Raw genomic sequence first — 12,010 nt, 5'->3', positions numbered from 1 at the left:
TTCTTGTCCAAATAATAGCCTGTCTCTCCTGTCCTTGTACTACTGATTTATAATTATCTCTCCCTGCCAGCCTCAGTAAATCAGAGGCTAAATAAGGAAACACACACACACTATATGAGTTAAAACATCTGAACCCCAGTATAATCCTTATTATTATAATTTTTTATAACAGATACATACAAGTATTTTTATTTTGTTGGGGTTTGTTGTCAAATGTAGGTTATTAATTTGAAATGTAAATCCTGCTATGCATGTATAAAACCATTGTGCAGACACCCTCCGGTGCAGCAGGTGGCGGGATGTGATCCTGTGACGTTATAACTTCCGTAGCAACTGACGGTGAACAACAACAACATCATGGATGTCATGGCTGAGAGCGACGCCGGCGCCTCCACGATACAAGAGCGACTCCAGAAGCGGCATCAGTCCAGGATAGAGGATGCCGAGCGGAGGAAGGAGGCCAAAGAGAGCCACTCTGTCGCGGAGGAAAAGGCGGACTACTTCTTTAGCACTTTCAAAACGGAGCGGGCGTCGATCGAGGAGCTGCTGGCCGGCTGCTCCGGAGCTGACCGGCCCGTGGTGACTCAAAAGCTGGAGGAGGCGACGGCCCAAATCCTCCAGCTGCAGAAGTTTCTCAATGACAGCATGGTGTTTCTGACGCAGTACGACCTCAGGCAGTCCCAGGTCTGCATCCAGAAGCTGCAAACCTGCCTGTCTGACATCAGGGAGGAACATCTGCCCAAGAAGAAGTTTGCCTTTAGAGCTCGCACTAAAGCATCTGAGAAAGTCTGTGAACCGGTGTCAGACACACCTCCACCTCATCCTGATGCTGATGCTGATGCTGGCACCGTGATGGATGGAGTGTCCAAGCAGTGCGGCTTCTCCAACATGGACAACGTGAGTCTGACAAAGACGGCCGAGGAGCTCCACAAACAAGACGTGCTGCTGACACACCTGACCAACTGCAAGGTCCGTCTGTTGGGCTCCCCCAGCACGCTGCACCTGAAGCACATCGACGGCTGCGAGATCCTGTGCGGACCCGTGTCCAGTTCGGTCTTCGTCGATCAGTGTAAAAGCAGTACCCTGGCCTTCCCGTGTCAGCAGCTGCGGACCCACAACACCACGGACACGCAGGTGTACGTGCACGTCACCAGCCGAGCCATCATAGAGGACTGTCGTGGGGTGAGCTTCGCCCCGTTCACCTGGTCTTATCCCACCCTGGATGAGGACTTCACCGTGTCTGGTCTAGACCAGGACCGAAACAACTGGGACCAGGTGGATGACTTCAACTGGCTGGCTGCAGGAACGCCGTCACCTAATTGGACTGTTATTCCAGAAGGAGACAGGAAAACCAACTGGGACCCTTAAAAGTCGACTTTCAACATGTCAATCGAACCATTAGATCAAATGTTCTAAGACCAAACACACATATATACTCCTGTCCATGGTATTTAAGAAAGATCAGTTGGTTTCATTGAGGGTTTCTTTCAGTTTTTATGCTGCTTATGTTGATGCACTTAAAGTTGTGGCACAGAGGAGCATGTTGCCAAACTTAAACTCTGCTGGTCTGCTTTCTTCTTCTCACACTTAGCAAACAACTGAAACTAAAAGGCAAAAATGCAAAAGACGACTTGGCACAGAGAAAGCTCCAACAGCTGGTAGTCACGTCTTATTAGGAGATATATTTATTGGCGTAACATTGCAGGATTTCTAATAGAGCCCAGTCACTGTTTGCTTGTTGCAGATGTATTGGTATCAGTGTCTTTCTGTACCGAAATTATAAAGATGTTTGAGGTCATTTAAAATGAAGATTGTAACTACAATTACCTTGCATGTATTAACCATATTTTACATGCAAGTACTATTATTACAAACATGTGTTTCGGGTAATTTAGCCTTAACTTAATGGCACCGCAAACTGAAGTGAAAATTATTAATTTGAAGTGAAATCACAGTTTTGCACTTCATTAGTTTGCTTCTTTCATACGATCAAACAGTTCAAAACCTAAAGATATTTACTGTCATGTGAGATAAAGAAAAGCAAAAACTTCCTCTCGAGTCTTCACTATAGTGGATTTGAATGGACAGATAGATAAGAGCCCCGTGCTAACATTGTGTGCCTTAATGCCGCTGGTAATCACCAACCCTAAATGGCACGTAAAGTCTTCAGTGATGATCCAATCTTGCGGAATGCGACTAAATCAATTCTGTACTTTGTTAAAAAGTACATTTAAAAATGCAAATAAAGAGTCTTTCTGCTCAACAAGAAGTCTTTGTGGTGTTTTCTACTGATGATGTCCAGGAGTTTGAATGACACTATGAAAAGTAAACATATTTTCACAATAACATAACGTTTTAACCCTCCCTAATTTATAAATTTAAATTGACAATAATGTATATACACTACACAACACTACACTTTTTTTTATTTTAAATATTTAATGTTTGAATGTTTTCATAATTAATTTTACACTTAAAATGTCAGTTTATCCTTTATAGAAGTACATTATTCTGTCTGATAAGAGGGACTTAAAGTAAAGAGTCTCCAAGGACATCAGAATTAATCATATCCAGGCTTTTGTCAAGCCATTTCATGAAAAAAATTACACCTTGTTTTGATCTTTTTGGGGTTTTTTCACAATTAAAAGTGACGAGACGAAGCAGGACTGTTAAATAAGACAGACGGTAACAGTGATACAATGTGGTTATAGACAGAAACAGATGCGATTGTGATTTGCATGTTTATGTAGTGAAAAACAAAGGAAGGAAGCAAATGTAGGAAGGGTGGGCTGGACTCTCTTTATATACATTGTAGTACGTACAATACACAGGAAACTCCCTAATTTAAGATATCTCAGGATATTTGTCTCTATAGTTTGCTTTAACAATGAAGAAAAGACATTGAAGAATTGAAGACAGACATCAATGAACAACATGATTTTAAAAAGACATGGATGCATTTAAGAAATTGCATGAATGTAATAAAGTGGCACGAGGAGGCTGTTTATTCAATACTTTTGATAGCAATAATTTTGCAGTAAGCAACAGATGGACTCCCGTTCAGGGAAAGGCCTGGCTTTGGTGAGCATAAGGATCTGGCTTATGTTTATGCCAGACACAGTGTTGATTCTAACTGCCAGGATAGCAAGAAGTGACAATAAGACACTGGGATAATTGAGAGCATGTACGTAAATACATTTATTAGATGGAATATGAACATTTCTCCAGATCAACTCATGTATGACTATGTGTTTTATCCATCAACTGTGTCTGAGGTTTGAGCTCTTTGCGCAGTTATAAGTCACATATTCAGTCATACTATTGGGGTTGGTATGTGAGCCTGAAAGCGCTTTTGTTTCTGTGAATGGGTTACTGGGGCTTAAGTAGCACAGCCTATCTGCTCCACTGTGGAGACATCCTGTTTGTGTGTGAACTTGTCAAGCCCTACCTGTGAATGGGTTTGCTCCATTATAGATCCACTTTCATGTCCATGGTCTTTGTCAGCCTTCAGTTGATGCCATTACGCCTCCTGGTGTGTTCAATCAAGGCGACCATGACCACGTGAACGCTCAAACCAATTATGGCCCCTGGCAGTGGCTTACAATGAGGCTCATCTTGTGTAGAGGGATTTCTGTAAATTGGATCAGGCTGCTTACAGGGGCTTAGCATGACGTACTGCAACTTTGAGTTTAATCATGAGGATCCTCGGCAATCCTCCACCTCTCCGGGAGAACGGAACATCACGATTAGCCTCACCTGTGTGTTAAGGGAGAAAACCACTAAAAGTTGAGGGAAATAAAGCCTTATGAAAGTTTAAGTTTCTGTCACCATGGGAGAGGAGATAGCTTTGGAGAAATAACACTCCTGTGCTGTTCCCGGGTTCCTCCTGGGTTCTTCATCTTTGCTCTCTTGTTGTGGGATGGATTACAGGCTGAGCTGACTCTCCTCTCCTGTTGGACCAGCCAGAGGAGACCCTGATAGCAAAGAGACTGGGAAACAGGTTGGCACCCTTAAGAACATTTATCTGAACTGAGGGGCTATCTGGAAATCTTGGAGCTCCTGCTGCTTTACGTTATTGTTTGATTTCTTCACGACAAGGACACATCACAGGTTGAACAATGGCTTTGATGTTAGTCAAGTTTGACATGAAGAAGCGAGTAAAGCTCGCTCAGACGGTCTGGTTCATGTACTGGTTCGCTGTAATGGCCGGTGTGCTGGTCTTCAGCATGGGCCTGTTCTTTAAGATCGAGCTACGAAAGCGCTCAGAACTTATGGACAACAACGAGAGCCACTTCTTGCCCAACCTGCTCATATTTATGGGTCTAGTAACCTGTGGCATCAACGCCTTTGGAGGCAAAGTCTGCTACGACTCGCTGGATCCTACCAAGTTTATCAAGTGGAAGCCCATGGTGAAGACCTTCTTGATGTTCTGTGTGGTATTCAACGCCCTGCTGTTCGTAACGGCCCTACTGTGTTTCTTGATGAGGATCCCTCTGCAGTTCACCCTGGCTGAGGGGCTGAGGAATGGCATGAAGTTCTACAAGGACACAGACACACCGGGACGCTGCTACATGAAGAGGACCCTGGACCTGATGCAGATGGAGTTTCGTTGCTGCGGAAATGACAACTACAGAGACTGGTTTGAAATTCAGTGGGTTAGCAACCGTTACCTGGACTTCAGTGCAAAGGAAGTCAAAGAGTAAGTGCCAAAAAACTTTAAAAATGATAGTCTTTGAGGTCAGTAATGTGGGATGGGATAGTGAACTGACATTGCTTGAAGGAGGTCATCATCAAACTTGAGCGTATCAAGGTGAAGGGGTGCTTTAGGGGTTGTCTTTACAAAGTTAGAGTTAAGTGTAAGTGGATTTGAAGGTAGGTCAGAGAGGGTGTATTATTCACTTTCGTCCACGAGGGATTACAATCACAGAAACGGTGACAGCAAAAGGTTGCAAAGGGGACATGGCATTGGGGGCTGCAAGGGAGGAAGAGGTTACTAGGCAGTTTTATGGATAACGCTGGGGGGAGGGACTTTGGTGATTACGTACAGAAAAAGACATGAGGTCACGAGAGGGATTAGTACATTGTTCCAGTCCAGCGATATGTGGCCTATTTGTGACAACTTTATATATATCATTTATATCTACTCTTATTCTGGGCAACAAGTGGCAATTAGCTTTGTGAGGACAACTGTGAAGAGGACAGTTTTGAGCGTTGGTGCGTAATTAGTGCTTAATCTCAAGGATTACACTGTCCATGCCCTTCAAGAATCAGTGTCCTGTCCAATCAGCAGAGGACCTGGTAACACTCCAGGGACAGCACTGTCCAATAAAACAATTTGTAGCTGGGACACTGTAGTACACTGTCACTGTACACTGTCAGATTACGATAATACTGGGCACTAACGTAGGGAGTTGATTGGTGAAAAGCCATTACAGGACTAGGACAGTAAACATCAAGAGGCCTTGTTTTATCAAGCATTCTCATGCTTCCTTTTTAACCCAAATACTTACTTAAATGTCCTGTCTTTCTAATAGATGTTACATGTCCTGATGTTTCTAGAATCATCCATATCTGGTGAACCAATCATACACTGAATTACTACATTGAACTACAACCTATTGAAGGTAGTTGAAGGAACTACTACTACCAATTAAATACTGATGCAAATATGCACATTTGGGTGCCTGCGTATAATTATATTTAAAAGTACATTTATTGTACTTTACACAAAATACTGTGAGAGTTGATGAAAGGTAGTTTTTGACTGATGATTCTTCTTCATTGGCAGTATTGTTCAAGATCTACAGGTAGTTAACACACCAACAAAACAAAGAATATTAAAGAAATAATACAATAGAAACAATAGAAGCCGCCAAGATCACTAATTATGGCCACATAAATGTTCTTCCTATGCTAATATTATTGTTATTATCCTGTTAGCAGAATATCTCGCCAGCAATCAACTAGTTATTTTAGTAGAAGACAAAGGTGACGTGGCTAATTTTAGTCCACAAACTGCCCTATAATCTTCACCTCTCTTTCACCTCCAACTCATCATAGCGTGACACTAACATGACACTTTGCCTCATCCTCTTAGCCGCATTGGGAGCAATGTTGATGGCCAGTATCTGATGGATGGAGTCCCGTTCAGCTGCTGTAACCCCAGCTCCCCCAGACCATGCATCCAGTTCCAGATGACCAACAACACCGCCCACTACAGCTACGACCACTACACAGAGGAGCTCAATGTGTGGAAGCGTGGCTGCCGTGAAGCTCTGCTGTCCTACTATGGAGGCATGATGAACACCATCGCAGTCCTGGTGGTGCTGGTCACTATTCTGGAGGTCAGGGCCAGTGATGCCACTAATACACAAATATACACACAAATAGATGCACCTCACTGCAAACTGTTTAGTTAAAACTTTAAGTTTTAGTACATTCACCATCACTTAGACTTTTTCGGGGCTGTCTCTTCCACACTATGGGATATAATCCTGCCGGTGGGGAAGTTAACCAGGCCAGAGTGTTGGTGTTTTCACCTCTAGCACAGACGCTTTGGATGATTGGAAAGAGGAGATTTTCAGGCCCTGGACAGGAGGGACCCAGCAGGGAATAGTGGTAGGGAATGGAGCCAGATTGGGCACCATAACCTGAACTAACTAGCAAGAATTAAAGCTGACTGCCAATAAGAAAACCATATAATTGACTGTGAGTTGAGCCAGAGCAGGATGCCAAACCCACCAAATAAACCTCCTTGCTGTACTGTATTCCCTGTGGGTCTCTGAGGTTGTGTGAAACACCAAAACACTCCACTTTCAGTAAAAAAAAAATGTATATGGTTATTACATAAGCAAAAGTCTTAAAATGAATTAAATCTATAAATATGCACATTTTTTTATTAGTTTAACTGCTGGACACACAGGCTGAATACTTGACTGAAAAGTGCTAGAGGTTTCAGGTTTCCTCACTCTTTATGTAAGTTGATTTTGGCTTTGTGATGTCAAAAATCACCCAGTGCAGATTAATGTAAAAACCATAATATAAATAAGAATGGACGTCACTGATAGGTGTCTGAAGAGCTGTTGTGTAAGCTGCCATCCTCTGACTCCTGGCTAATCTTAAAATGGACAAAGATGTGGATCATAGGCGGACTGAATGAAGCCTGGGTGATCAAACAAGTCAAGAATAATGTCAATAAAAGTGGCCACACTGTTAATTATGTATAACTTTAAGCCTTAAGATAATTTGAGAGGGCGGGTTACAAAAAAAATCATGAACGGGTCATTTAGCTACAGAGACTAAAACAGGTTTTCGTACCAAGCTGTAAACATGTTTATTTCTGCTGTGAAGTTGGACATTTTAACATGGGGGCTTATGGAGATGTATGGATGTTTTGTAGCCAACCTCAAGTGGTCATTCAAGGAACTGCAGTTTTTGGCACTTTTGCATTGGCAAGAAACTCAATCATCAAGTGAAATAACAATAAGAAAATACATATTTTTCAACAGCTAAATGTTTCCAATGAGTAAAATTGTTCAGGAGTCAAGTGAGGACTTTGAAGGGAAGTGTATAAACATGCAAAGCCTTGACCCAGTTGGCGTTCCCTTATACTCTGCCTCTATATGTTGCTACATCTCCTTCTAAAACAACTCTGTCCTCTTTACGTAAATGTCATTACTAGAACTACTGACAGGTTACCTTACACCACCTTGGCATGCACACATGGGCAGCTTACCTACAATATCTCGCCTGCTACTTTCTACCGAAATGGTAATCGCACAGCAGCCAAATGGCATCCTGCCTCTTTTCTGCTGTCTCCTGAGTCTCTGCTGCCAACAAAGCCTAAGAATATACAGACTATTACACAACAGCGACAGACATGTGCAGGTAACCTTGACAGTCAGTGATAGCACCATTGTCCAGCAGACAAAACCTTGCTCTAACATCGTGGATTTATGTGATACTGGAAGCTGATCAGACACCCAGTCGGAGGAATCCCAGATTTAGTAGTAGTTACGTAAAGCGTCTCTATGCTGACACAGATTGTGGGCTCAGAGATGGAGTAATGGGTTAATCTAGGGGAGGTGAGAAGGACAGACCCACTTCCTGTAGCTTGACCTCTCAATCTGATCTAAAGTTGCCATTCACAGTCTTAAATTACATGAGAGGACTTTCAGGCTGTAGATTACACCATCTATACATTTTTCTATTTGTCTTCTTTTTCTTCAACACATGCACAGACACAAATACAGTTCATTAATATGTAGGTCTTGTGAAGGTTAAGAGGTGTTTGGTCTAATTTTTGTTAATCTTTGTGTTATGTAACATTGCACAAATAAATTTTCCATTGGACGATTATTTTCTCGATTTCTCGATTAATTGTTTGGCCTATAGACCTTATAAAATAGTGAAAATGGCCACCACAGTTTCACCAAATGTCCTGTTTTGTCCATTCAACACAAGTTATTATAATTATATATATTATACTGTAAGACAATGAAAAGCAGCAAAGTCCGGCATTTGATTTTTTTTGCATGAAAAGTGACTTTGAATTTACTTGTCTGAAACTTGAAAGAATGTCCTTAAATCAAATATTTCATTAGTTCAAATGGAATTTGGGGCACTGCCAATTTATCCTATGATAACATCAGCAGTTAAGTTATTCCCAGTGATCTGACATGTGTTCCTGTCCGCCGCAGTCTGCCGTGACCATCGGCCTGCAGTACGTGAACTCCTCTCTGTCCACCCTGGCTAACCCGGAGGACCCGGAGAGCGATAGCGAGGGCTGGATGCTGGAGAAGACAGTGAAGGAGACGTTCACCGACATCATGGCCAAAATGAAGAGCATGGGCAAAGGCACCAAGGTGGAGGAGGGGGGCGAGGCAGCGGTCGCCACGGTGAGCTGAGCTAACCCCCTCCTTGGAAAGAAAAAATAAATAAAAAACTGACACCATTCACACCTGAAGAGGAGAGGAAGGAGACGTGTGAGATGACAACATTTTTCTACCAACATTTATTACGTAGATACCTACACACACACACACACACACACACACACACATATTTGGCTCCTTCTAAATGGACTCCTTACAAATGGACATAAATAATTAGAAGCTGTATGTTCATACATAGAGAGAGATAAAGAGTAGGATGAGTTATGTTATGGCTTTCCATTTTGGTTCTCCCCAATCAGACAAATCCATCTCAGGCTCCAACTTTGCTTCACAGCGTACTGTTATAGAAATGTTTCCAACACTCTGCGGGTTTGAATCTTTCCAAAAAAAAAAAAAAACTAAATGTGAGATGTATTGATAAATGTCAGATGCTTTGCAATCACAAGTAAACGTGCAATTTTTCATTTAATGTATCGGTTGTGGGATAGTTTGGCGGGGATGGTGGTTGCCATGCAACCCCCCCTCTCATGGAGGTGCAGGTGTAAGATATTTACAGCCCAAGTTTTATTTTTGTTGACCTGTCTATAGCGCTTTGGCATGTAGCTCATACTGTAAATAGACAAACTAATTAAACCCCTCGACTCATCTATTTCCATATTCATACCTTGTCCACAAAGTAGACTGACTAAGCTCCCGAAGATGGAGTAAAATTATGAATTAAACGAATCGGCGTGAACGTTGCAGCACATGTTCGAAGAGTGAGGCATGGGAACTGGGATGTGAGCCCTGAAAGAAGGAGGAGAAGCGAGGGCCAACTCCAAAACCTGCGGAGGACGACTGAAAATTGGCAGCTAAATCTTGGCTCCCGACCCCCGTACTGTAATCTCAGATCCTCTTTGATGTTTCCCTTGTGCATTCAGTATCTGTATATTGACACATACAGTATGTATGTATACTCTAACAACTGGGTTGCTGTCTTTGTACATAGTGTAGAAACGATCCAAAAAATCTAACTTTTTTTAAAAATGTAATTAAGTCAAGTCTTTTATTTAAATCCATGTAAAGTTTGTTTTTCCATTTTCTTTTTTCTTTTTTTTTTTTGGCTTTGAGTGTCTGTGTAGAAGCTGGTTGTATACACGAATAAAAGATTCTAGAGATGTGATCCGACGGTGAAACGAGGATGCTGTGTTGTGTACCCGACCTTGAGTCGCACAAACCTGAGATCCAAGAAGCGAGGCACGCTGTGAGTGCCGCAGGGTTCCTGATTAAGTCAATAGGATGAGGGCAATTATGGCATTACTGGTTTCACATGGACATGGGATGACTCTTCACATGTCCAATGCAAGGACATGAGTGTGCGGTGGTGCTGGTGGTGGGGTTATATGGTACACCGGATGCATTCACAAGCAAAATTATGCATGCACATATGATTGCAAGTGACTTTTCCAGGTAAAAGTGAAGTAATACGTATATTTTAAGGCCTTAAAATCAGCTCTAGAGTGCAAAAAACTAATCCTTTTTTATCTTTCAGAACATATATTGAAGATTAAATATCACCCAGAAATGTAAAAACCATTATAAAACATGTGCATGCAAGATGAGATCCACATATTTTGCAAACCCCAGGCAAGAGGAATGAGGAGAAGCGATATCAAAGCAGAGAGTGACTTAGTTCGAGCAGATTGGGTAAGGGAGGAGGGGGGCTGTGAAGAGTCAGCAGGAACGGTAAAGAGGCCAACTCTGCACGGTATTTTTGTTGGACCAAAGCACATAACCAGCGCTGAGTAGATAAGAAGCCTAATCGGCTTTAGATTAGCATGAGCCCCTCAGCCAGGTGAGGAGGTGATGTCCTGCTGCAGGACTCACGTCACGGAGTCACAGAGACACAGAGATGGGAAAGACAAACAAGAGAAAGTTAATGACCTGAGCAAGATGAAAGATGTGGGTTATGGAGCAAAAAAACAGGCATGTTTGGAGTGAAATTAGGCATCGCATCCATAAAAAATCATGTGTGACATGTACAAACAGTGCTGGAAGAAGTAATCAGGACAATATACTCGATTACAAGCAAAAGTTCTGGACTAAAAATCATATGTGAAAGTGCGGAAGTATTTCCAGCTAAGTATCAAAAGTAAAAGTACTCAACATGCAGGACGGCTCCTGACTAATGTTAAAGCACTTCTTCTATTTGAACTTGGCCACTTATTTTCCACCACTGCAGAGCTGCACGGCAACAAATGAATTAAACATCAGTGTGTTTCCAGATCACTTTTACTCACCAAGCAGAAGAAAAGTTCAGGGGAAACACTGAGTCATTTCATGTCCCATCCCATCCGTCTATTTTCTGTAACCGCTTATCCTCATCAGGGTGTAGGAGTAAGGGGCTGGAGCCTATCCCAGCTGGCACTGGGTGAGAGAGGCGGGGGTACACCCTGGACAGAGCTGACAAATAGAGACACGCACGTTCACACCTACAGCCAAATATAATAAAAATCTGCTCAAAATGTTTCAATCAGTGGTGGAAGAAATATTTAAATCACTTACAGAAGTATTAGCATTACAATATAGTGGAGTAATAGTACTCTATCTGCAGGATGGCCACTTTCAAGTGTCTAATGTAAATTATTGGGTTAGATACATTAATGTATCCATGATTTTAATGTTTAAGTGGAGATAGTTATATCTACTGTATATTTATTTAGGGCTTCAATGAGCAATCAATCAATCAAAATCAGCTCTATGAGTGACAGCTGGTGTAAAGAAGCCAGGATCTGTGTCATGTGATCGCTTTTCTTTGTTCGAGTTTACAATCCTGACAGCTGATGACCGGTTATGAAGGCGTGTAGGAACAATTTAACAGACAGGAATGATTTTTGAAATATTCCTGAGGTTGTAAAAGCAGGATTGAACCATCGAGTTAACACAACTGAGACTGTTTAATGTTTTATTTTCATGATATGACCAACAAAATGACCCAAATCTCCGTCCTATCAGCATTTAGCTGCAGATAATTGATCATTTTTCACCGATCCGGTCATTTAATCTAAAACCATGCATCATCATGAAATAATCTGAAAAGTTTAGAGCAGTAGCAGTTAGAATAAAATGGAAAACTC

General features: G+C 42.0%; 2 protein-coding genes across 2 annotated transcripts; both read left to right on the top strand.

Moving 5' to 3' along the window:
* The first annotated feature begins 259 nt into the window (after nucleotides 1-259).
* tbcc (tubulin folding cofactor C) lies at nucleotides 260-2,269 on the top strand. Its single transcript, XM_019258630.2, has one exon. It carries the CDS (start codon nucleotides 358-360, stop codon nucleotides 1,366-1,368), a length of 1,011 nt encoding a protein of 336 aa, XP_019114175.2. The 5' UTR covers nucleotides 260-357; the 3' UTR covers nucleotides 1,369-2,269.
* Nucleotides 2,270-3,008: 739 nt separating this feature from the next.
* prph2a (peripherin 2a (retinal degeneration, slow)) lies at nucleotides 3,009-10,482 on the top strand. Its single transcript, XM_010736490.3, has 3 exons — nucleotides 3,009-4,699; nucleotides 6,098-6,344; nucleotides 8,700-10,482. Exons 1-3 carry the CDS (start codon nucleotides 4,119-4,121, stop codon nucleotides 8,904-8,906), a joined length of 1,035 nt encoding a protein of 344 aa, XP_010734792.2. The 5' UTR covers nucleotides 3,009-4,118; the 3' UTR covers nucleotides 8,907-10,482.
* The last annotated feature ends 1,528 nt before the right edge of the window (nucleotides 10,483-12,010 follow it).

The sequence above is a fragment of the Larimichthys crocea genome, chromosome XVI, assembly GCF_000972845.2.
Source record: "Larimichthys crocea isolate SSNF chromosome XVI, L_crocea_2.0, whole genome shotgun sequence".
Taxonomy (NCBI): domain Eukaryota; kingdom Metazoa; phylum Chordata; class Actinopteri; family Sciaenidae; genus Larimichthys; species Larimichthys crocea.
The sequence above is the reverse complement of the archived record's forward strand: the minus strand, read 5'-3'. Positions and strand labels throughout refer to the sequence as shown.